Here is a 25,588-nt window from a genome sequence, read left to right on the forward strand (position 1 = left end):
GGCGACCCTATGATCACTGAGGTTCTTGACTAAGAAGACTGATTTCCTTCTAAGTTTACCATACAGTTTTGAGTTGGTTTTATTTATTCATTCACTCAGTGAATATGGAACACCTACTTTGTACCGTGTATTATTTTTTTTAAGTTTGTTTACTTTTGAGAGATCATAAGCCAGGGAGAGGCAGAGAGAGGGAGAAAGAGAACCCCAAGCAGGCTCCATGCCACCAGTGCGGAACCCAATGCCAGGCTCGATCCTACGAACTGTGAGATCAGACCTGAGCCAAAATCAAGAGTCAGACGCTCAACTGACTGAGCCACCCAGGCACCCCTGTACCATGTATTATTATTCTAGGCACAGACCATGCAGCAGTGAATGGAGTCCCTGCCCTCATGGAGCTTATGTCTTAATTCATCGTTACCAAATGACTCATCTGTTTGTTTAATGTTTCTTTCACTTTAGAAGAAACTTGAAGATGCCAAATCTCAGGAGCAGCTTCTCGGCTTAGACAGAGAATTAAAGAAACTAAAGAAAGCCGTGGCCGCCTCTGATAAACTGGCCACAGCTGAGCTCACCATTGCCAAAGACCAGCTCAGATCCCTTCATGGAACTGTTATGAAAATTAACCAAGAGCGAGCAGAGGTGAGTCCACACGTGCAGAACAAGTTTCCACGGTGCTGCTGCTGTCCCCAAACCATAGCTGCTTGTATCACTGCTCTTACAGGCTTTGGCTGATTTATAAACCACCATAAAGTTGTCTGTTCCCCTTCAGACTGAAGATTATATTTCTCCAGTCACAGCCCTGCCATGGGTCCCTCTACTGAGCCCTGACGAGAGCCATCAAATGAAACACACCATCCCACCTCAAGGTGTAGAGCTCCGCTTAGGGAGGTAGCTGTCCATACACACCTGAACTAAGGTTTTAAAGGCTTGCCACAGAATCTTTCTGAACCCCAGACTTTTCATCTTGTGCAGTCAGATCATATGTGACCTACAGGACTGTTTTGCCTCCTGACTGAGATGGTATCTGTTAACAGTTTTAAAGGGTACAAATGCTCATGAGATTAGGACAGTAGATCGTAGAGAAAATGTAATGATGAGAGTCCAGAGAGACCTCAGTCGTGGAAAGCTGTAGAACAGTGAAGAAAAAGCTAGCCCTTGCTCTTTCAGATGCAGCCCCCTGCTCACGTGGCCCCCATAGAGGGGCGGAGCAGGCTGCCAAGTGATGGGAATAGCACAGGATGAGGTGGGACCAGGCGCCACGCACGCATAGGGTGGCCAGGCAGGCAGTCAGACGAAAACAGAGGAGTCCGTCTGAGCGGCAGAAAGAAATGAAGACAACAACACGTGATGGCAGTGCTGCCTTTCTCATACCTCTGTCCCAGCAGGAGTTGCAGGAGACGGAGAAGTTCAGCAGACAGGCAGCGCAGGCGGCCAAGGATCTGACCCGAGCAGAAGCTGAGATTGAACTCCTGCAGAACCTTCTCAGAGATAAAGAGGAGCAGGTCAGTGCTGGTACCCTGACACCTTCCCCTTATTGGTCCTATGTCAGCTCCCGAGAGACAGAATTATTGGAAATATAGTCAGTAGTTCATCAGCACTTTGTCCTCTACCACGTGTCAGGCAGAGTGCAATTTAAATACAAGGAGTAATGTGTTTTCCTCATTAGTAAAGTGTAGGTAAAAGTTCTGGATTTACTAAATCAAATTGCAGGGTGCATGTAGGAAAGAATATTCGTTGGCAGTTTTGTGTATGTGATTTTTTAAATAGTTTCGACTTGAGATGGAGAAAGTAGATGTGGGCCCTGGAGTAGCAAACTCACACGTGCTGGAGATGGAGAAACTAAATGAGACGATGGAGAGGCAAAGGACAGAGATCGCAAGGCTGCGGAATTTACTAGACCTCACCGGGGCTGGTAAAGCATTGGGCTTTGATTTTTTTCGTTGTTTTGGGTTTTTTTTGTTAAAAACATTTATTTTTGATAGAGTGTGAGCAGGGGAGGGGAAGGATGAGGGGGACAGAAGATCCCAAGCAGGCTCTGCACTAACAGCAGAGATCCCGATGTGGGGCTCGAGCTCACGAACTGAACTGTGAGATCGTGACCTGAGCCAAAGTCGGACACTTAGCCGACTGAGCCACCCAAGGGCCCCTAGGCTTTGACTTTGGTAGTGGTTTTATAGTTCTAATGTCAGATCATCTTTAAAAAAAATCATCTTGTTTGTTTTTCACCTTAGCAATTTATTTAGCTCTGATAGATCAATTCCATGCTCGATTTCCAGAGCTGTGATAATTAGCTTAATGAATAAAAGCAAAGAATTTAAACATTTTACGTAAGTGAGGTATTAAGAAACTTGATTACAATGAGACAAGAAATTTTGAATTTTCAAAAGAAATAATGTTTACAAATCTGTTTGTTTTCTTTCTCTGCCTCCCTTTATAAATGAACAACAGAAGGGTACGTCTATCCTCTTTAAGTGTTAGCAAAAACTTATTACCATGGGAGAGGCTGAAAAGTCAACTTTGAGGAGCCAAAGTCATTAGCTGTCATGGAATCACTTGTGTAGGTTGAGAGGAGGGAAGTACATGATTTCATGCCCAACTTCACAGAATGGCTTTCCTTGGCAGGTAACAAAGGAAGCTTTGAAAATGTTTTGGAAGAAATTGCTGAACTTCGACGTGAAGTTTCTCATCAGAATGATTACATCAGCAGCATGGCAGATCCTTTCAGAAGACGAGGCTACTGGTACTTTATGCCACCACCATCATCATCAAAAGTAGGAAGTCTGTGATGCTGGGAATGTGTACTGAATTTTCTTGAAGGAAGTGTGACCATGTTCTCTTCCCCTAGTTTGTGAGCAGATGTCAAGAATAATATGTCTAGACCAAGCCATGCATTGAGGTTCTTAAGTGTGTTTGATATGTGAGATGAAAATAGGACCTTCTCAAGGAATATTGCCATTGCCCATTGATGCTCCGGTGGTATGTTGTGGGTCCCTGATAGCAGATCCTGCAAGGGGATAAGGTGACTTGCGCCCAGAGAGCCTGTTGGAAATGGGTATAGAACGATGCAGAGGCTGATAGAGAACTGGGCACCTGGATTTTATTTGATTTTAACCAGCATTTCATTCTGTATTTGCTGAAATCTAGGTCAGGTACTAGGTGGGGCGGGCACCATGAGGAATGGTCAAGCCCTTGCTCTCAAAGGCTCATGCACTGGTGGGGAGACAGGGATACCAGGGGAGTTACAAACAGGGGCATGCATGTGACAACAGATTTGACCTGTGTGCTCTATTACAGAGAAGTGTTAGGGATTCCTCTCATTGGGGAAGTTCAGGAAGGAAGGCTTCACACAAAGTCATGAAGTCAGCACTTAGCTGTCAAGGGATGGGCTTTTAGGAGGGAAGAGACATGTGGAAGGGGAGAGTTGGTTTAGCTATGGTGAGTGGTCTTGTGGGGCTGGAGGATTGGCTGGCAATGGTGAAAGGTGAGTCTGGAAAAGTAGTTTGGGCTCATGTTTTTTGCATAGGGGCTCAAAATGTCTCGCACTGACTTGTGGAGGCCTCAGGGATTTAGGACATGTAAAATATAATCAGAGCTGTAGTTTAAGGACAATAATTGGGCTGAGTGTGGAAGCCTGAATTGCGGTGGGTAAACTCAGGGAGGAGGGAGCAGGGTGCTGTTTGAACTCATTCCATGAGGGACAGAAGCCAGGGCTAGAGCAGTAGAGCTGGAGGAGAAGAGGTGTCGCTGAGAGGGTGTTCAGGAAACAAAATGGTCAGGGGGTCAATGGGTCTTGAACGTGGGACGTGAGGAGAGAACGGTAAGCAGCCTGCATCCAGAGCAGAGGGACTGGGTGACATCCTGCTACGATCAGCTGACAGGCAACCGTCAAGGAGAAATAAGTGGCTATGACAAGTTAGGATCCAGCGCTGTGTAGAGTCAACCAGAGTCTACATCTAAACCTGCTTGACAACCAGGGCTGGAGGTGGAAGCTGTGTAGATATTCCACACTATAACATCGTAAGGCCAAGCTGGGCAAGGGTTGGAAAGGTAGACCTATTTATGACTGGGAAGGAGGGAGAGTTAGGAGAGTAGAGCTTTTCAACCATGCCAGGCTCCCAGGATAGTAAGAGACTGATCTCCCAGATGGCCTTGAAAATTCACTTGTTTCCTTTGCCTTCATCCGTGGGCCATCAAGGACAAGGCAAAAGAGGAGAAACCACCAGGAAAGAGGAGTACTGGAGAAGAGAGGCTGACACTCAGGCAGTTTACATGACTGTGTAATCATGTCTCACTTCTCTCTGTGAAAAATGAGAATTGTGATCTGTGGAAAGAAACCAGTTCATTCTCAACTTTGCCACATCTCAACTTTGTTCTAGACTTTGGCATTTCTCCAACTCAGCCTTTTCATTTCTAATAGTGGGCTTTGCTGTCATTTATTTCAGGTTTCCAGCTATAGTTCCCAGGCCACCAAAGACTCTGGTGTAGGCCTAAAGTACACAGCCTCAACTCCTGTTAGAAAACCATGTCGCGGATGGCAGGATGGAAAGGAGGAGAGTGGGCCTCCACCTGTCTCAGGATACTGGGTTTATTCTCCTATCAGGAGTGGGTTACATAAATCGTTTTCAAATAGAGGTAAGTTAAATCACAGAAGAGAAGTTGCATTTCTTTTATTGGTTTCCTGAAATCCATAAGACTGAGTCCAGGCTCCTTAGCTTGGTCTGCAAGGCCCTCTGCTGTGATCTTGGCCAGTGACCTCCTGTCTCACCTCCCATCACTGTTCTGCACATCAGTCCTACCCAGTTGCCTAAGATAGTCACATCATGCCATGTTCCTCCAGCCTCCATGCTTTAAACCCTCTCTTTAGGATGTCCTTCTCCTTCCTCTTCCAAACCTACTGCTGCTCGACTTTCAGCAAGACTCAGGCCCTCAAACACCACTCCTTTAGGGAGCCTTCCTCCATCTTGCCTTACCCAGGCACACTGAGCAGCTTTTTCACCTGTGCTCCTGGAGCATGGCAGGTGCGTACATCCTTGTATCATGACACTGATTAGCTTGACTAAAATGAAATGTTCTAGGTCCATCTTCAAAAGCTCCAGGAGGAAGAGTCAATCAGACTTGGGGTAAATCCTCGCTCTTTGACCAAGCAGCTGTGTGATCCTAGGCAAATTTTCTAGCTGCTCTTAGACTATGAAGCCATAAAATGGGAATGTCCCCTTCTGAGAATTTCTTTATTCAAGAGCTACTTATTGAGTGCCTGCTGTGTGCTAGGTTGTCTGTCATCCATGATAGACAAACCTAGACCTGCTTGTAGGGGAGGCGAGTAAGGAAGCTAGCACCTTGGAGAGTGCCGTGCATCATGGCACCCATAGACACTGCGAGCCTTGGTGTCTCAGCACACATCTCCGCTTCTCTATCTTTATGCAGCCTGAGGCAGACACCCAAATGGTTGCCGAATAAATGAATGAATAAAGACAGAAAAAAGCAACTCAACACATAGGCATAAGAAACACTCAAGTATCAGCCTCTGAAAATAATACGAATCCCTATTTTGACCTTTTCACAGAATTTTACTCCCAGTTCTTGGGGATCTTGTCCTAAATGCTCCTGTTCTCTACTAAACTTGTTTACCCAATAAACCATGTGGGTAAAATACTCTTCCGTTTATTTCTGTCAAGATGCAGACAGTGGAGGAGATAGTCAGGAAGAGAGTGAGCTGGATGACCACGAGGAACGCCCATTCGTGCCTCCTTCTGGATACATGATGTACACTGTGTTTCCCGATGGTTCTCCTGTTCCCCAGGGCATGGCCCTGTACGCACCACCTCCTCCCCTGCCCAACAACAGCCAGCCTCTCAGCCCTGGCACTGTTGTTTATGGCCCACCTCCTGCTGGAGCCCCCATCGTGTATGGGCCTCCGCCCCCCAACTTCTCTGTCCCCCTCATCCCTGTGGGGGTGCTGCATTGCAACGTCCCGGAACACCATAACTTGGTAAGTGGAGAGACATGAGACCCCCGTCTACCCCGCTACCATGGGAGACTGAATAAGGTTGTGTATGTGATGATTTGACCTACTTAGGAAGGGATTATGTCCCAAAGTATGTTCGTAAAGTTGATGTTTAGAATGGAGCAAGCGTTCTCTTACTAAAATATCCTTCTGGAGGGGAGTTACGGCACCAGGCCAGACCACAAGCTTGGTTTAACCACTTTATAGCAAAAATACTTTCAGTCCAGAAATTAACCATTTTGGAGAGCTTATTGTATATTTTTCTATTGACAAGTATGATACTAATGTGTACATACAGGAGTGTTCACGTAGTGGGGCCTGTACTTGTACACGCATGTGTATGTGTGTGTGCACACATACACATGGATGTGCTTTGTGTATTCACACGTAGGAGCAGTATATAGCAAGGTTGTGATGGGGATTATCTCTGGGTGGTAAGATTCATGATTATTTTTTTCTTTTCATAATTCTTATTGTGCACACATTTCATATTCTCTTTTTCCCACTTGACATTACAAACATTTCCCTGTGGTTTTACAGATGGTTTTAAGCAGTATTTTAATGATTGCATAACATTTCTCTATTTGTAGGCAGTGTAGTTGACTCAACTGTGTAAATTTTTAGTGTATTTCATATTCTTTTCTAAGGCTACATTTCAAGAGATGATTACTTCCTGATCACCAGCTTATTTTGTAAACTTATGGTTCTAAAGAATTAAAATGCATGACAAACTCCTCCTTCAAACTCAAGATGCCTAGAGCTCTTTCTGTTTTCCTTTTCCTCCCAGCAGGTTAAGAGGAAGACAAGGACTAGGACCCCTGAGTGCCGGGCAGTAGGTCAGACTAGTTGCAGAGGGCCTGTGTGTGCTCACGTGGTTGGAACGATAGTCCCTCCCGTTGCCCTGCAGTGTCTCAGCGCATGTGTGTTTACGGCAGCGCCGTCAGCTCGGCCTGTCATCACCTCTCGGGCTGGTTCCTTTACCCACCAGCCGTCCCCAGCTGTTCTGTAGTTTCTCACATGCCCTCTTATACCTCCGTGCATTAGCACGTGTTATTTCTTCAGGTTAGGTCTTCCCCGTTTCACTTATTCTTCAAAACCCAGGCAAAACCCCTCTCCCTCTGGGCAGCCTTCCAGGCAACTCCCCTCCCTGTGCCCAGAGAGAGACCCCTGTGTCCGTCTCTTCTGCTACTTGCTGAACTCTGGAGGCAGAGATTATCCATAAGGGGTGCTTGGTGAATGTGTATCAACCATAGTTGGACTGATGGAAAAATTAAAAGCTCTGTTAGTTCATCAGTTTCATCTGTGGCATGTGAAAAAATTGGCCTGACTTGATTTTTCGTTTTCATACTGAAGTCTAGAAGCTACCATCATTTTCACGTCATAGATAGCACTTTAAGCACAGTCGATTGCAGCTTTTGGCAGGAAAGAAGAGAAACATCAAGTGATGTTTCTCAGGATTGCATTTTTTTTTCTTTGTTCAGGAGAATGAAGTTTCTAGATTAGAAGACATCATGCAGCATTTAAAATCAGAGAAACAGGAGCAGTGCACGAGAGCATCCACGCGGCAGTCGGTGAAAGAATTGGAAGAGCTGCATCGTAATATTGACGGTCTCTTGCAAGAGAAGAAAGACTTAGAGCACGAAGTAGAAGAATTACATGATACCATCCAGAAACATAAACAGCGAAAGTAACTATGATTATTAGCTATTTCACTTTTATAGTTCTGATAAACATGACATTGGCTTATTAAGGTAACCTGAATCGGTGTTGTCCAGTTGAACTTTCTGTGACCTTGGCAATGCTGTCGATCCATGCCATCCGAAACAGTAATCACTGGCCACGTGTGCCGATTGAGCACTTGAAGTGTGGCTAATGGAACTGAGGAATAGAGTTTAATTTAAAGTTGTAGCCACAGGTGACTCCCAAGTTGCACAGGGCAAGTCCAAGTTCTCTTGGCCCGTAATCCAGATGAGCCCTTCTTGTGGCCCCTCTTGGAGAATGGCATAACCCTCCACCCTCCCCAGTTACTCTGGCTAAAAACAAGCCGGGCGTGTGCAGCTCCGCTTTCCTCGATTTCCCAAACCTCCAGTTGGTCTCCGGGTCCTACAACTGTACACAAAGAGCTGTCAAACTGGTCCCCTTCTTTCATCTCCACCACCCTGGCCTTTCATCATCTCCACCCAGGTCGTAGTAATAGCTTCTACTTTGGCCTCCTGTGTCTAGGCTCTGTCTCCATTCTACCCTGAACGTGGTTACAGATCCGAGCTAGCCACTCTCCCAGGTGACTCAGTCCCGTCAGAATGCACACCACCCTCTGGATCTGAACCTGCCTGCCTGTCTTATCCTTCTCTCCTACACGCAGTGTTTGTTCAGGCCCTACCTACTTTTCTGTGGTTTCCCCCAACACCACATTCTCCCCTGCCTCTCCACCTTTGCACATACTGTCCTTGCCTAAAATGGTTTCCCTGCCCCCTGCCTAACTCCACCCTGTCTGTCCAGATAAAGGTCAGAGATCCCCTTTTACACAAAGCCTTCCTCATCTCTGGCTCCCACAGTTCGGGTTGTCAACCTTGGGTAGAGTACTGTTCACACCGTGTTGTAAGGAGCCCAGGAGGGCGGTGGCTGGGCCTCTTTGTGCCCCAGCATCTGGCATAGGGTCCGTTAATGAAGGCAGTATCTGCTGAGAGGGCCAGGTGGGTAGAAGCCCATCTTGTGCAGTGGTTCAGGAGTTATGACGGTCCCCAGCTTTTGTCGTGTCAGCCAGACTGGCCCAGGCACCAGGGCTGCGGGGAGATCGGTGGAGATCCCAGGGGTGAGTGAGCTATGGTCTCTGCCTTCTAGGAGCACACCTGTGACTGGCCGGTAGACCTGGCAGGGAAAAGCCAAGGTCACACTGAGAGAAGATGGGGAATAAATGTGTGAGCGTTTTGGGGCACCTCGGTGGCTCAGTCGGTTGGGCGTCCGACTTGGCTCAGGTCATGATCTCGCAGTTCGTGAGTTTGAGCCCCGTGTCGGGCTCTGTGCTGACAGCTCGGAGCCTGGAGCCAGCTTCAGATTCTATGTCTCCCTCTCCCTCTCTGCTCCTCCCCCACTCACGCTTTGTCTCTCTCTCTCAAAAATAAATAAAGCTTAAAAAGAAATTTAAAAAAATGTGTAAGTGTTTCAAGGATGGTTGCTTCTCTTACTTTTGTAGGCATATGGTGGGGAGAGGTTAAAGTGAGATTTTTTTGAGGGAGGATGGTAGGGCAGTGGGGTAACCACTTCTTTTCCTAGTTATAAAAGTAAAATAAATGCTTACTTTAAGGAATTTGGATAACACGAAAATATCCAAAGAAAGGATATGTTTGCCTTCATTTAAAGAGAAACAATGTGTTAAATGTTGATGAATTTATTTTCATGTTTTCCTGTCATAGTTTCATTTTGAAAGAATTTTGACATGTTAGCCTTGAGTTAGTGACTTCTGTGTCTTGCTTTCTGATTTGTGAAATATCGTTACTATCATTGTATCATTGAACAGTAAATCAAAATTAGGAAGTCTTTGGGATGGTTGGTGAGCTGCGACTAGAAAGATAGATTTAGGGGAATGGATGATTATTATGGTGGTGGTTGGCTTTCTTTTTTATACCATAGGAGAATAGAAATGTCAACATTGTCTTGACCCAAGTGCTGACAAAAAAAATAATAATCAAAAAAGATGAAACAGCTGCATCGTACTTTGTATGCATTGTGCACTTACTGTCAGCAGCGTACCATGTTGAATAAAAGGGTAAACCTAGGCCTTGAACATGGTCAAATGTAAATGTCTCTTCCGGCCCTTCTCATAGGAGAGTAGAAAATCATCGTACATCTTTTTATCAGACTACAAGTGTCTGTATTGTCTACGTTTAAAGACTCTTAATATGTTTGTATACGATTTTTTTAGAGACTTCCTTGATGGAAATGTCGAGAGTCTTAGGAACGAACTAGAAATAGAGAAGTCACTCAAACACCATGAAGATATCGTGGATGAAATTGAGTGCATCGAGAAGACCCTTATGAAACGTCGAGCAGAACTCAGGGAGGCTGACCGGCTGCTGGCGGAGGCCGAAAGTGAACTTTCACGCACGAAGGAGAAAGTATGTTCTGCTGTGGTTTGGGGTGAGGCAGCTCACTGCCCGCGGCATGAAGGACTAGAAAGAAATCGTGATAAGAACATGGTCGCCCAAGGCGGACAGTTGGGTTCCAGGCTGCACGCTGCTAGTTAAGGAGCTGTGAGAATTCGGGCAAGCCACCTGACTCCCCAGCTTTGCTCCCCTCACCTATCAGTTCAGGCAAAGAATACTTAGGCTGTTCAGGAAGACTTAAAAGCTGCCGAAATCATTCCGTTCCTAACACAACCTACTCCCTGATCCTATGTGTGTCTTTAAATTATTTGGGCTTTGATATCTCTCTGTATTAAATAGGTCAGTGCTAGATTCATCTAAAAGCAACAGTGGATCTCAGAAGACTTCTTCCTGGTATTACTTCGTTCTCCAAGTTGATGATAGAAAATCAAGCATTTTTTGGTCTGAGGTAGTGTTCTTGTGACTACAATACAGAAAGAAATGGAGGAGGAAAAGGAGCCCCTACTCTATTGGGCCCCTACTCTGACCACACATTGGCTATTTTATAAATACTGCTTCATTAACCTTTCCTGGCAACCCTGTAAGATGGTGGTTAGCCCAGTTCACTGGTGGAGCTCAGAGAAGCTGGTAGCTGGCCCAGGGCCACACAGCTAAAGTTCTGCCTCACCAAGAGAGCTTTTTTTTTTTAATGTTTTATTTATTTTTGAGAGACAGAGCATGAGCAGGGGGAGGGACAGAGAGAGAGAGAGAGAGAGAGAGAGAGAGAGAGAGATACAGAATCCGAAGCAGGTTCCAGGCTCTGAGTTGTCAGCACAGAGCCGGACCCAGGGCTCAAACCCACGAACCATGAGATCATAACCTGAGCTGAAGTTGGTCGCTTAACCAACTGTGCCACCCAGGCACCCCACCCAAGAGCTTTCTTAGTTTGAGGAGAATTCCAGGGTAAAAAAGTCCCATACCCACAAGGAGCATCTCAGAAACTATTTTTATGTTATTTCAACATGGATGGATTTAAATGAATAGAAATCTGTAACCCAGGAACTGAAACAAAGGATTTATTAAAGATATTCTGTGAGTGATGGTTTTAATAAGAATGGAAAAACATCCTGGTGTCTTTTCAGATGATCAAACTGATCATGTTCCTTCTGTCACATGTTAGACGATTGTGAGATAACATAGGCGTGAGTAGGACTAGAGAAAACTTTATCACTGGTATATAAAAGAATATTGATACCAGTAGTAGGCAGAAATAGTAAGTGAACTGAGGCTAGTAAGCTCTTCCCCTTTTGCCCTCCCAAAATGATTCAGGGAGGCAGCTTGCTAAGGAGGAAGAGCGAGGGAGAAGGTGGTGCATTTTGTGAGAAAGATGCCAGACATGTTAAAACCTAACATAGAAAGAGATAGAAAACTACTTAGAAATGTGACTTTCTGAAGCACGTAGTGCGTTTTGTCCAGTGCTTTGCTGATGAAACTGACAGAAACCAGGGATCTGGAATGGAAGGAAGTGTGGTGAGCTATCTAGCTGTTTGGGAGCTCGCCAGCCTTCTTGCATCCACACGGGAGATGTACTGGACTAGTTTAACAAGCCTGGGACTTTGGTGCAGCTGCACAGCTTGAGTATTTGGCCCGAAGGGGAGTCACTGTTCAACGAAGTGCAAAGCAAGCACTATTTTTGGACCTTTGGTGGCATTGTCTTAAACCTCTTATTTTAGACAGAAAAAGGAAACCAAGTTGATAAAAAAAAAATCTGTTTTCGAAAAGAAAAAAAAAAAAGTAATCTCTTTTTGCCAAATCCTGTACAGGAGGAGTTTTAAGTACTTCGACAAAAGTACTTAATGTTTGTGTTTCTCAGACATTATTAATTCATCTTTAAATGAAGGAGGTTTTATTTAACACGATCGGATCTAGAGTACAGTAATAATCTCTGTGAAGGAGGGACTGTTGGTAAAATCAGCTTGTTGTCACTTAATTGTGGAGATATTTTTAATTGAATAAGATAGCATAAAATAGTATACAGATTATTTTTAAGTAAAAGATCATTCACAGTGTCACCACCCTCAAGTGACTTTTTCTTTTTGCAGAGCCTTTCTGTCTTTGCAGACACAGATCTAATTGCACATAGTTGCCCTTAGAGTGCCATTTTAAATTTGTTTTTTTCAGCCAACATAATACCATTAACATTCTTCTATGTTGCTATATTGTCATCTTAAAGGCTACACAGTACTCCATTGTGTTGATGCTTTATCACTTAATCTATCACTTGTCAAGTTGTATTTCAGTACACAATGAGCATTTTTATGTAGTCATTTTTTTACTCCTGAATTCTCTTCTGAGAGTTGGAGAGTCAAAGTGAATGCACATTTTTCTCAGTCTTTCTGTATGGCCTTGTCGTTTTTCCTAAGAGGTGCAAAAAAGAGTGTGGTAACTGAATCGCTTCTAATGACAGTGTCTTTTTTAGACAAAAGATGCCGTTGAGAAGTTCGCTGATGCCAAGAGAAACCTATTGCAAATCGAAAAAGATGCTGAGGAGTTAGAAAGGAGAGCCCAGGAAACTGCTGTTAACCTTGTCAAAGCTGACCAACAGCTCAGGTAGGTGGAGTCCCTCTTGGCTATTGATGTATTCAGGGAGATCAATGACAAGTTCGGGGGGTAAGGGAGTAGTAATCGCCTTAAGATAAATAATGCAGGCTAAGTCTAAGGGGCCTTGGAGAGTAAAGCAGTGTGTTGTAGATTACTCGAGGCTGACACAAAGGGTTTGGAGCAGCACAAAATGGAGCAAGAAGAAACTTTGAAAGAAATAAACAAAGTTGTTGCAGCAAAAGACTCCGACTTCCAGTGCCTGAACAAGAAGAAGGAAGTACTGACCGGAGAGTAAGTACAGCCTCTGGGGGGCCCAAGGGGCTTGTGCTGGAAGACCGCTCTTGGGGTTCAGCCTTCCTTCAGATCTGCTCCAGTGCTGCTGGTGTTTGCAGGCTGCAGAAATTGCAGAAGGACATCGAGGCCGCACAACACAATGAGGATCACCACCTGCACGTCCTGAAAGAGTCAGAGACCCTCCTGCAGGCCAAGAAAGCTGAGCTGGAAAAGCTGAAAAGCCAGGTATGGCAACCGATGCCTTGGAAAAGCAGTTCATGCTGCTTTGAAACCTGCGTTTCTGTTACGATTATAAAAAGTAATACATGTTTGATTGTAGAAAAGACTGGAAAATACAAAATAAGATATAAAGCATAAATGAGGCTCTGTATCCTAGTGATTAAGAGTAGAGTCCAACCCAAATTTGAATTGCAACTCAGAATAAATAGAATATATTACTGAGTAAAAGAAGTGGGTCTAAAAATGGGATACACCCCTCAGTTGGCTGAGTGTCCGACTTTGGCTCAGGTCATGATCTTGCGGTTTGTGAGTTCCAGCCCCACGTCGGGCTCTGTGCTGACAGCGTGGAGCCCAGAGCCTGCTTCGGGTTCTGTGTCTTCCTCTCTCTCTGCCCCTCCCCTGCTCACGCTCTGTATCTCTCTCATAAATCTAAATAAACACTAAAAAAAAAAAAAAAAAAAAAGTTTTTTAATAAAAAAAAAAAAACCAAACAGGATGCACCCTAAGATCATTTATGCTAAATGTGTTTATGAACACTCGTGCTTATATTTTTGGTCTGTATCAAAGTACAAAAGCAGTCATCTGATAAGGGGAGATAAATATTTTCTATTTTCTTCCTTTTGCACATCTGCATTTTCTGTTTTTTATATAAAATGTGTACTATTCTTAGAGTTGACATTTTTAAATTTACAAAATGAATAAATTTAAAAAATCCCTGCCTGACTTCCATTGCCAAGGTAATGTAATAAGGTATGTAGACACACAAGTATTTTGAAAACCATAACCTGAGGGATATTCCTTATTATCATCTTGTTGTTTTTGCTATGATTTGATGGATATGCTTTTATGTATGTGAACTCAAGATCTTTATTAGTCATTTGATGCCTGTACCCCCAGCCTGGCCCTCCTGACTCTTGCAGCTGGGATAATTACAATTAGGCTAGCCCCTGATTTCCCCACTACCGTTAGCTGGACTGAATATTCTCCATCACAGCAAGCACGAAGGTTGTCAAGCTTTGCATTCTTCCCTTTTCTTGAACGCAGGTATCCGATCAGCAGCAAGAACTGGCCGTCTTGGACAGGGAGTTAGGGCATAAAAAGGAAGAGCTGCGTCTACTCCAGGGAAGCATGGTCCAGGCCAAAGCTGACCTCCAGGAGGCGCTGAGACTGGGAGAAACCGAAGTAACTGAGAAGTGCAATCATATTAGGGTGTGTTCTTTACTAGTTTTCTTAAGAATCCAAGGGTGATGTTCTAGGATTATCTTAACATATTTTAATTAGTTTTCTCTCCAAATGCAGCTCTAAATTCCTGAATCGTGAATCCTCTGTAACATCAGTTTGATGTACTGTTCTGTATCCAGGCTGTGGCTGCATGGGTAGCTCTCCCGTAGTATTTTCTGGACATACCCAAGGTTCTCGGCCTCTGTGCCTTTCTCATACCATTTCTTCTCCAGGAATTTCCTTTTTGGGAATGTCCAGATCCTAGCCATTTTTCCTGGTTCAGCTTCATGCCACTAAGTTGACTTTCCTGACTTTTCCTTTACCTTGGAAGGAATTTCTCTCTTCTGAGTTTGGAGGCACTCTGCAGGTTTCCTAGGGCATCAGAGCCTTTCATGACCATGTTTATGCTCCTTGCTGATTTCCCCCAAGGTGCTCAGCCTCTTGAGGGCAGGAGATGTATCAGAGCCAGCCTTTTCTTTCTATAACACATTGCTTTGCACATAGTAAGTACTGTTTATGCATTTTAAATGAAGACGATATGTGACTTCCTTACTTCCGTTATACAGAAATATGTTAGTGGAAAATAAAATACAGTGCTGTTCTTGACATAAAAGGCAAAATTGAACTTGTTTCCAAATTGGAGTTTTTGTGAAATGAGATAGTTAATAACAAAACTGTTCTCAGTATAATTTCCATTCATAATTTTGTGGAGGGGAGTTGACTTTTTTTTTTTTTTTTTGGCACAGGAAGTAAAATCTCTTCTGGAAGAACTGAGTTTTCAGAAAGGAGAACTCAATGTCCAGATTAGTGAAAAAAAAACTCAACTTGCACTCATAAAGCAGGAAATTGAAAAAGAGGAAGAAAATCTTCAGGTAGTTTTAGGGCAGATGTCTAAACATAAAACTGGTAAGTTTAAAGGAAAACAATCATATAAAGTCAGAGTTTGGAAAAGTGTTTTTTCCAGATCACAGGAAAAATATGAATAGTGAAATAAACTTCTTTTAAAGATATGAAGGAAAGCAGTATGATAAAAGGAATACAATATTTTTTGTCATTCAAATTGATAAAGTTTATTTAAAACCTAAATAGTCCTGATCATTGCTGACCAGAGCGTGGAGAAGGAAGAGCACTTATAGGCTGTTGATAGAAAAATAAATTGGACCAACCCCCCAGTGTTTCAGGACTGAACATTCATACCTGTTAAACCATTTAGCTCAGTTCTAGTTTCTGAGAGAGGGCAAGCATTCATGCACGTTGCAGCAATATTGGATTTATTTATTTATTTATGTAGCGAGTAAGTATTTCCTTGCTTCACAAATTAAGCTGGCTGAGTTGACTACTTACAGCAAAATTTATAATGACAAAATTTGGAACCATGACCAATTTAAGAGCTATGTTTCAAACATTGAAGGGCATGCAAAAATGCCGATGGGAAGACTGAAAAAATAGATAAAAACTGAATATAGAGTGGAGTCCCAAGTTATTTTGAAAATCTGTGTGGTACGTGTGCGTGCGTGTGTGCACACTCCTGGAAGGAAATGCGTCAGGATGCTGTCGTCGTAGTGATCATATTTGGATAGTGGGATAATGATGGGTTTTCTTTTTTTTTTTTTCTTTTTACTCTTTTCTTGAAATTTTCTATGGTGACCAAATATTTTTTTTAATCAGAAAAAAGTTAATACTTAAAAATCTATATTTTAAAATATAAAAAATTATTATCTGAATCTCAACTTACATATTTTGAAGTTTTTCCTATTTTTTTTTTTTTAAATTCATTTAGATGGAGCACTTGCTCGTAGAACTAGATCTTTGTTATGTTTTGGGGTTAAAATTTTTAAACAAAATTTAACAAATTAACGTTTAACAAGACTTTAAAGAATTGTTTTAAGTTAAAATACAGTTAGCTCCAGTAATTCACACAACAGATATGTTTTGATGACCTATTGTTTCTTGTATCCATAGCACTGTTTTCTGTTTCAGTTTGTAAGTGCTGTGAACTTCATTTAACAGCATGGGCCATGTTCTGTTCCTCTTAGAACTAAAGAATATTCTGGACATGCTGCAACTTGAAAGCAAGGAGCTGCAAGGTTTGAAGCTACAACATGAGCAAAAGTTGTCCGAGTTAGAGAAGACTCAGGTCGAAGTGCTGGAGGTAATAAGCAAAGCCGTTTTACCCCTAGCCGACTGCAGTCTTCCTCGGTGGGCACATGTGAGTTCCCTTTTATCTGACTTAGGAGAGACTGGAGTTAGAGAATCTGCAGCAGACAGCCCTGCAACAGAAAGGGGAAATTGAGTGGCAGAAGCAGGTCCTCGAGAGGGACAGACGGGAAATAGAGCGGATAACTGCCGAGACCCGAGTGCTACAGTCGTGTGTTGAGTCTTTGAGCAAAGAAAAGGAAGGTCTCGAAGAAAAATGTGACAGCTGGGAAAAGAAGTTGGCACAGAGCAAACGGTAAGAGCAAAAACCAGTAAGCTTGCAAGGTCTCTTCTTGAAGGCTGAAGCATAATAAACACACTATTTTAAAAAGAGTGGAAAATAGAGAAAAGGAAAAAAAAATACCCCACGAACTCAGTGTCACAATACAATTCATCAATACCATTTCTGGGGGAATTTCCTTTTAGGCTTTTTTCCCCCCAAAGCACTTTTTTTTTTTTTTTTTAAATTTTTTTTTTTCAACGTTTTTTATTTATTTTTGGGACAGAGAGAGACAGAGCATGAACGGGGAGGGGCAGAGAGAGAGGGAGACACAGAATCGGAAACAGGCTCCAGGCTCCGAGCCATCAGCCCAGAGCCCGACGCGGGGCTCGAACTCACGGACCGCGAGATCGTGACCTGGCTGAAGTCGGACACTTAACCGACTGCGCCACCCAGGCGCCCCCCCCCAAAGCACTTTTTTAAATAACCTGTTGTGTGTGTGTTTAAGGAAAATAATGGATGCTGGAAGATATAAATAAATGGAGAGAGATACCTGTTTGTGGGTAGAAAGACAGTATAGTTAAGATTCCATTCTCCTCAAATTGATCTTTAGATTCAAAATAATCAAAATTGCAACATGCTTTTAAAATAGAAATTGAGAGTCTGCTTCTGAAATTCGTGTGGAAATGCAAAGATTGGATGTAGAATAGAATCTAAAACTTTTTAGATATGACACCAAAACAACTTTGAAAAAGAACAAATGTTCAGAGCTTAACACTGCCCTATTTCAAGACCCCACATACAGCTGTGGTGACCGAAATGCTGTCGTACTGGTAGAAAGATAGACAAAGCAGTCCGTGGAACAGAACAGAAAGTCCAGAAGTAAACGCACGAATGTGTGGACAACTAATTTTGACTAAGATGCAAAGGCATCATCTTCAGTAGAGAAAAGGCAGACTTTTCAAAAACTGTTGCTGAACCAATTGTATATCCAAAACCCCAAAAATGAACTTCAGTCCACACCCATGCTATAAATAGAAATTATCCCCAAAAGGACCATAAATATCAATGTGAAACCTAAATATAAAACTTGTAGGAGAACACAGGGAAAACACCTTGGTGACCTCGGGTTAGGCAGGATTTCCTAGATGTGACACCAAAAGCATGATCCATAAAAGAATAAATTGGTAAAATTGGGCTTCATCAGAATTTGAAACTTCTCCTCAAAAGACACTGTTAAGACAATGAAAAGACCTGTCCCAGCCTGGGAGAAGAACCTTTGCAACATGTATTCGATAAAGGAGTTGTACTCAGGGCCGCCTTCGGGGCTCAGGCCAGTAAGAGTCCGACTCTTGATTTCAGCTCAGGTCATGATCTCAGGGTTCGTGAGTTCCAACCCCGCATCTCACTTCACCCTGGCAGTGCAGAGCCTGCTTAGAATTCTCTCTCTCTCTACCTCTCTCTCCGCACCTGCTTGCGCACACTTGTTCTGTTTCAAAAAAAAAACAAAACAAAACAAAACTTAAAAAAAAAACCCTTTCCTCTTAAAAAAAAAAAAAAAGTACTTGTACCCAGAACGTATATCTTAAAGAGCTGTAATTAGAAAACGAACAACCGAGTTTTTTTAAAGGGGCAAAAGACTTGAAAAGACATTTTACTTAAGATGAATGGGTGGCAAATAAACACATAAAAAGATGCTCAACATCATTAACCATTAGGAAAGTCCAAATTCTTAAAGTTTTATTTATTTTGAGAGAGAGAGCGAGCAAGCTTGTGCACAAGCGGGGGAGGGGCAGAGAGAAGGAGAGACAGAATCCCAAGCAGGCTCCGCACCATCAGTGCAGAGCCTGATGTGGATCTCAAACTCATAAACTGTGACATCATGACCTGAGCTGAGATCAAGAGTCGGGGGTGCCTGGGTGATTCAGTCGGTGCAACGTCCAACTCCTGAATTTATGAGTTCATAAAACTCGTGAGTTTGAACCCCGCATCGGCTCTGGGCTGTGAGTGCAGAGCCTGCTTGGGATTTGTGCGCGCTCTCTCTCTCTCTCTCTCTCTCTCTCTCTGTCCCTTCCCTGAGTGTGCTCTCCCTCTCTCTCTGTCTCAAAATAAATACATAAACAAAAAAAGAAAAATTAAAAGACGTTTAACCAACTGCACCACGCAGGCCCCGCAGAAAATGCAAATTAAAACCACAATGAGATATCATTACACACCTATTAGAAGGGCTAAAATTAAACACTGACCATACCAAATGTTCGCGTATGTATTTTCATACACAGTTGCTGGCAATGTAAATTGTTAGGGCACTTCGGAGCATGGTTTGGCAGTTATTTTGGAAACTAACACCTACCGGAAGACCTAGCCATTCCACTCCTAGATTGTTCTTCAGAAGTGAAAGTGTACGTTTATACAAAGAATGACAGGCATTGATGTTCACGGCAGCTTTATTTGCAACAGCCCAAACATGGAAACAACCTAAAAGTCCCATCAGCTGGTGAATGCATAGACCGATTCCACTACACCCATCCCTTGGAATACCATGTAGCAATGGAAAGGGAATGCGGTGTTGCTTACACACAACAACATGAATGACTCAAAGTGACTACGCTCAGGGGGAGAAGCCAGACAAAAGACAAAAGCGAGCCCCTACTGTAGGACTCCATTTACGTAAAAGAAGTTATGCTCGTGCCCGTCTGTCTTTTGGACAAATCCTATTACATGCACAATCGTGTTTCCTGCTTTCTCACTGATGAGAAGCTAGCGATCTGTTTTAATCGCCAGACTTTTGGAATTCTGAGTGCTGTCCATGTTTTTATCCCTGGTGTTTATAAAGCTTCAGTTTAGGGAGTCCCTTTTCCAAAAATCTCCTGTTTGGAAAGCGGAAAACAAGACGTCTTTTGAAAAGGAGTTGAAGAGCCTTCGGTTTTGTGAAGATTTATGCTCATTCGTAGTCCGTAACTACCCCGTGAGGGCAGAACACTCTTCCTCGGTTGTGTCTTGTGCGTACTTGAACATTTTATTTTACGTTTCATAGTCTGACTTACTCTGCTTGGACGGTAGGGTTTTGGCAGCTGCAGAAGAGAATAGCAAAATGGAGCAGGCAAACTTAGAGAAGCTGGAATCGGATGTCAGAAACCTGCAGCAGGGGCTGGACCGACTGCACAGAGAGAAGCTCTCACTGCACAAAGACATGGCAGCCACGCAGCAGCAGCTCCGAGGTAGGCGGCCGCATGGTGGGAGAGGCGAGGCTCTTTCCTGCTCTGGCTGCTGCTTTTCATTGTCTGCTTTTCTTATTCTAGAAATAACTCCTTGCTAATGGGCATGGGGTTTATTTTAGAAGTGACAAAAATGTTCTAAAATAGATGGTGGTGGTGTTTGCACGACTCCGTGAATATACTTGAAGCCACTGAATTGCATAAACAGGTGAAGGGCATGGTGTGTGGATTCTGTCTCAATAGAGCCGCTTAAAAAATTAGTTGATGTTCCTTAAAGAACAATTTAAAAACATAGGTCAAAAAATGAAATAAACACCCTCAGAGGGAATTCCTGTTGACAGGTTGGTGAATATCTTTCCAGATTTTTTCCTTGGGCTGTGGGTGTGTGATTAAAAAAAAAAAATGCAGATAATGCCTTTATTACCAAATCTTTGTAAATATTCACGATTAGGAGAAGTTACTAAGTAATCCTAGCTAACAACATGCTTGTTAAGCACTTACTCTGTCTTAGACGTGATGCAGTTATTTGATATGCATTTTTTTCATTTAATCCTGGTAACATTTTTGTGAGACAGAAACTATTTCACCCATTTATAGGTGAGGAAAGCTTAGTTTCCTTGTGGCTTAACTCAAGTGAGAAGTGGCTTACAGCTAGTAAGTGACAAAGCCAGTATAGATATAAAACCTGTTCCCAAAATTGTCTCCCTTTAAGGGTGTATCAAATTTACATTTCTGTCCGCATTGTAGAAGGTACTCATTTCTGAGCCATGCACGTCATCAATGCTAGGCATTGTCTAGAAACTGTTTTTATTGTGAGGTTTCGAACATGTAAGTCTTTACAAACCTGAGCGCCATGCCCAGGTGTATGTGCCGCACATGTCACTCTTTCTTCTGACCTTTTAGTAAGATGACATGGTATAAGCCATACGTGTAACAGCTAAGTTTATGTTCACCTCCACTTTCTTTGGGGGGCCGATGGGGATTTGGAAAATGCATACGAATGTATTCGTTTTATGTAAATATTATTTCTATAGAAAAACAAGAAGCAGTAAACTCACTACAGAAAGAACTAGCTGATGTCCAAGACCATCTGAACCTAGCAAAACGGGTAAGCTCCGTAACAAATGCGATCTTCCAGTACTGTCCTGAAGGCATGCAGACCACTGGTTCAAATAACAAATCAAGTAGGTTGGTTCCTTGTCACGCCAGCAGGTCCCAGCAGGTCTTCATATAACAAAGACGTACATACACACACCTTTTGGTGCAGAGCAGTGATTTTCTCATTTAAGTTTCACTCAAAGGTCATAAGTAAGGTGGGAAGCTAGAGCAGAGCCCACCCTTCAGCAGCCCCTCTGGGGGGCTTTAGGCACCAGATGGACCATCTCTTATCCATGGCACAGACAAGGCCCCCAAAGGCTGGGCTTAGATGCGGTCATTCATTGAGCTGCACGGTAACTGCCACCTGCAGGGGATCTGGGCATCCGTCTTATCAGATGTTCGTTGAGAGCTGTTCTTGACCCTTCTACTTCTGACAGTCTTCTTAAAGGTAACTGAGTGTCGTCCTGTGAGAACAGTGTGTAATTTAAGTTTCAGAGAACCTCAGGCAAGTTCTGGGCTTCGGTTTTCACTGTGTAGATTAGGAGTTCGATTAGACGTCTAAATCCCTCCATCTACCTTAAGGATTCTGTGTTTCTGAGATGTAGAAAACTTCAAATCAAAGTATCCCATCTTTAAAAAATTCTTACACAGGCTCTAATGAGTATTTTCTGTGTTATTAGAAATGGAACTTTTTTTCAATTTGAGGGGCGCCCGGATGGCTCAGTCGGTTGTGCGTCCAGCTCTTGATCTCGGCTCAGGTCATGCTCTCACAGTTGGTGAGATCGAGCCCCATGTCAGGCTCTGTGCTCACAGCACAGGGCCTGCTTGGGATTCTCTCTCCTTCCTTTTCTCTCTGCCCCTCCCGCACTCATGCTCTTTCTTTCTCTTTCTCTTTCCCCCTCAAATAAACATTTTTAAAAGAAATGTTTAATTTGGATTCCTCGCAGGAAGAAGAAGTTACCGTTTTCTTGAGTTTTTCAACCCACATAAATATTTCAAATAGTAACAAAACCATGACTTTAGGTTCATTTTCAATAGGAATTAAGCCTTATTCACAGCTCTCCTTAATCTTCTTAGCAATCTTGTGAGGTGGGTGTTGTTTATTCCCACCTCAGTGACTAAGCAACTAAAGTTCAGAAGAACTGGGTCTCTTAGGTTTCAGCGTCTTCTGTCGTCCTACTCTTGAGACACTAAACAGAGGAAACCTGATGATTAAGTTGCACTTCGGGGGCCTTAAATAAGTTTGTTGAGGTAATAGAGGACGTGGGACTTCTGAGATGCTTCTCACGTCGTCAGACTTGACTGGTGCCAGGAGGGGCACTGGCCAGCCCTGGAACGGATGGATGGCTTTGTTAGTAGCTTCCGTTTGTTCTGTCACACGAAGGACCTGCTTGACATCACCGAGCAGAAGGACGTGCTGCTCAGCGAGCAGACCAGGCTCCAGAAGGACGTCGAGGAATGGAGGAAGAAGCTTGAAGACTGCCAGAAAGAAGGGGAGACAAAGCAACAACAGCTTCAGGTGCTTCAGACGGAGATTGAAGAAACCAAGGCGAAGCTAGCCCAACAAGAAACGGTACTGCACATCTATGGCGTGACAGAAAAGGACACGCTTTGTCACTCGGGCGTTTTCTCCCCAGGCGGAAGCTATGAGGGGTCCCCCGTAGGACTAACTTCCCTTCACTGCCCTGTGTAACCGGGGAGGGTTTCACACCAGCACTTTGACTCTCTTGGCATTAATATTTGTGGACCATTAAGACCGCAGAACATCGCTCCCGGAAAGAATCTTGATGGCCACATGCCATTTGCTGCGTGAATCCCCGCCTCACGTGCCAGCCAAATAGTTTTCCAGCCCCCGCTGTCTGTCACTGTGGGATGTTTTCTGCTTTCTCTTGGACTTGAAAATATCTAGCGCCCATGAAGTTTCCCTCACCTGGGACACCTGTGTTTGTTATTTTATGACTAAGGTTATTCTCTGTTAAGATGTTTCAGAGACTCCAGAAAGAGACAGAATGTGAAGAAAAGAAGTTAGAAGCCAGTAAGGCGACTCTGAAGGAGCAGCAGCAAGAGCTGGAAAAGGAATTAACGAAGCAGAAGAGCAAGCTGGACCAGGTGCTCACAAAGGTGTTGGTGGCGGAGGAGCGTGTCAGGGCTTTGCAGGAAGAGGAGAGGTGGAGTGAGACCCTGGAGAAAGCGCTCTCCCAGACCAGTACGTATTCCCCAACGTGGCGGTCTGGCAAGTGTCTCAGGGAGACCCGAGCCTGGCCCCGGCCCGGCAGGGCATCGGGAGGAGCACGGCAGGAAGGAGATGCCGCCCCCCGCGCCCCCCCCACCCCCCGCCCCTGGGTCCTGCCGGCCCTGTGAGAGAGGACACGGGGCACTTGTCTCTGTGGAGACGGGATTTGACCCTGAGGCTGTCAGGTCTTTCTACTTGACCACGTTGCCTTCTTCCAGAATGCTGCCTCCAGGAAGAGCGACTTTCAGGCAGAGAGGTGCCAGAAGGCACTTGATCTAAAGGCCTTCTGTGAAGCAGTACATTGTTTTGAGCTTTGGGAACAGTGTTCCATTTCATCTCAACCAATCAGAAAACAGTATTAACAGTTCCACTTCTGTCTCAGTTTGACATAGTGAATGGTACCAAAATACAGGTGTTCGTTTTGGGGGCTGTCGGCGCTCTCCTGAGCCATATCTCGGTCAAGATGGAAGTCCAGGGTGAATCATTGTTCCCACATCAATGAATGATTCTGTTCTTAGGCTTCAGGGTTTAGTAATGTTCAGAAAACTTTGCTCTCCCCGAGTGAACTCAGTGAAAGGGTTATTAGTCCTTTTTCCCCAGCAACTCTTGATACACGCAGACCCAGCCATTTCATCGTGACAACGAAACTTCCCAGATGTGCTGCACCTGACCACACCAGACGTGTGAAAAGTAAAACCTGGACAGGGTGTTACTCCAAAGAGTATGATTAGAAAAGCCTATTTTATTTATTTAAAAAAATTTTTTTTAATGTTTATTTTTGAGAGAGAGGGAGAGAGAGAGAGAGGGAGACGCAGAATCTGAAGCAGGCTCCAGGCTCTGAGCTTGTCAGCACAGAGCCCGATGCGGGGCTCGAACCCACGGACTGTGAGATCACGACCTGAGCCGAAGTCGGCTGCTTAACTGGTTGAACCACCCAGGTGCCCCAGAAAAATCTATTTTGAGCGTCAGTGTTTTTCATAAACATTATTTATGGAGTACTCACTAGGTACTTCGCGTTCGCGTACACAATTCCCGTTAAACGCCAGGAAGTGGGCGCCTCCTGAATCGGGTAAGGCTCGTGCTGCTCCAGATCCCATGTTCTTTGCACCGCGCTGCCTCCCGTGAAGGAGAAGCACTGGTGCACCTCCGTGCAGGTTTATAAGAAGCATTTCGGCCGTCTGTTCCAGGCCTCCTGCACCTCAGGATTGCTGTATTCTCACTGCTCTCAGACACCCAAAGGGAAGACAGTAGCTGTCTGTCACTTTGGGATCCGGCCCTCCAGGACCCAGTGATGTCAGGAGGCACCTTCATCTGGGCTCTGATGTGGGTGAGGGGGGAGTTGGAAGACTCCGTGATGCCTGAGCGGGTGACATGGCGTTACGCAACCCGCCCACGGCCAGCCCGGGGCCTCTGGCTAAACTACTCAAAATGCTCGTTTCAGAACGACAGCTTTCGGAACGGGAGCAGCAACTAACGGAAAGGTCAAGTGAGCTACTGACTCTCCAGAAAGAGGCGGACTCTATGAGGGCAGACTTCAGCCTCTTGCGGAACCAATTCTTGACAGAAAGGAAGAAAGCCGAGAAGCAGGTCGCCAGCCTGAAGGAAGCACTTCGGGTCCAGCGGAGCCAGCTGGAGAAGAACCTTCTGGTGAGTCCCCGTGGCCCTGGCAGCTGTCGCGGAATTCGCGCCCTTAAATCCTTCGACTAAAAACTGCTTCGGTGTAGACAAAATCAGTGACCTGTCAACCCGGTCCCTAACCCGACTGTTGTTTCTGGTGTGTCTGTGCCTGATTTGAGCTTGAAGCTGATAGTGTTTTGCCTGAGTCTGAGCCGCCAGCCCTAGAGGAGCCCGACCGGCTGGAAAGATGGTCACGTGAGCAGACAGTGTCACCACCAAGCAGAGAGCGTTCTCCGCAAGGGAGCCTCTGCCTGCGCCTCCACCCGCAGGGGCTGGAGAGGGTTCTGGGGGAGGAAGGCTTCTTCTGGAGGCATCTTTGCCCCGCTGCAGTCAGCACTCACGGATCTCATCCTGCCCTTTTCAGTCAGCCTTCGCTTTAATTCATCATCGTCCTGAAACCAAGGAGTTCAGTCTCCCGGGCTTTTATCCCTAAAATACATTTAGGATAAAAATTTGGGGAGGTCCAAAACAGCTCACGGTGGGTGGAGGCAGATAGGCAGGAGTAGAGACTGTCAACGGGAATGG

The 25,588-nt window shown here is 44.4% G+C and overlaps 1 protein-coding gene across 8 annotated transcripts in view; it reads left to right on the top strand.

Annotated features, from left to right (window-relative positions):
• Nucleotides 1-25,588, top strand: part of CNTRL (centriolin) — an 83,545-nt gene that overhangs the window by 52,416 nt on the left and 5,541 nt on the right. For all 8 annotated transcript variants that reach the window (XM_078436539.2, XM_078436543.2, XM_078436542.2 and 5 more), the window contains 20 exons: nt 460-639; nt 1,386-1,502; nt 1,768-1,912; nt 2,623-2,771; nt 4,443-4,632; nt 5,676-5,989; nt 7,486-7,691; nt 9,927-10,119; nt 12,566-12,696; nt 12,838-12,978; nt 13,080-13,206; nt 14,245-14,409; nt 15,168-15,327; nt 16,458-16,573; nt 16,656-16,873; nt 19,901-20,058; nt 21,090-21,163; nt 22,538-22,726; nt 23,134-23,359; nt 24,828-25,033. In XM_078436539.2, the coding sequence (XP_078292665.2) occupies nt 460-639; nt 1,386-1,502; nt 1,768-1,912; nt 2,623-2,771; nt 4,443-4,632; nt 5,676-5,989; nt 7,486-7,691; nt 9,927-10,119; nt 12,566-12,696; nt 12,838-12,978; nt 13,080-13,206; nt 14,245-14,409; nt 15,168-15,327; nt 16,458-16,573; nt 16,656-16,873; nt 19,901-20,058; nt 21,090-21,163; nt 22,538-22,726; nt 23,134-23,359; nt 24,828-25,033 (3,405 nt within the window). The remainder of the gene's footprint in view (nt 1-459; nt 640-1,385; nt 1,503-1,767; nt 1,913-2,622; nt 2,772-4,442; nt 4,633-5,675; nt 5,990-7,485; nt 7,692-9,926; nt 10,120-12,565; nt 12,697-12,837; nt 12,979-13,079; nt 13,207-14,244; nt 14,410-15,167; nt 15,328-16,457; nt 16,574-16,655; nt 16,874-19,900; nt 20,059-21,089; nt 21,164-22,537; nt 22,727-23,133; nt 23,360-24,827; nt 25,034-25,588) is intronic.

Source organism: Panthera onca, chromosome D4 (assembly GCF_046562875.1).
Source record: "Panthera onca isolate mPanOnc1 chromosome D4, mPanOnc1 haplotype 2, whole genome shotgun sequence".
Classification (NCBI taxonomy): Eukaryota; Metazoa; Chordata; class Mammalia; order Carnivora; family Felidae; genus Panthera; species Panthera onca.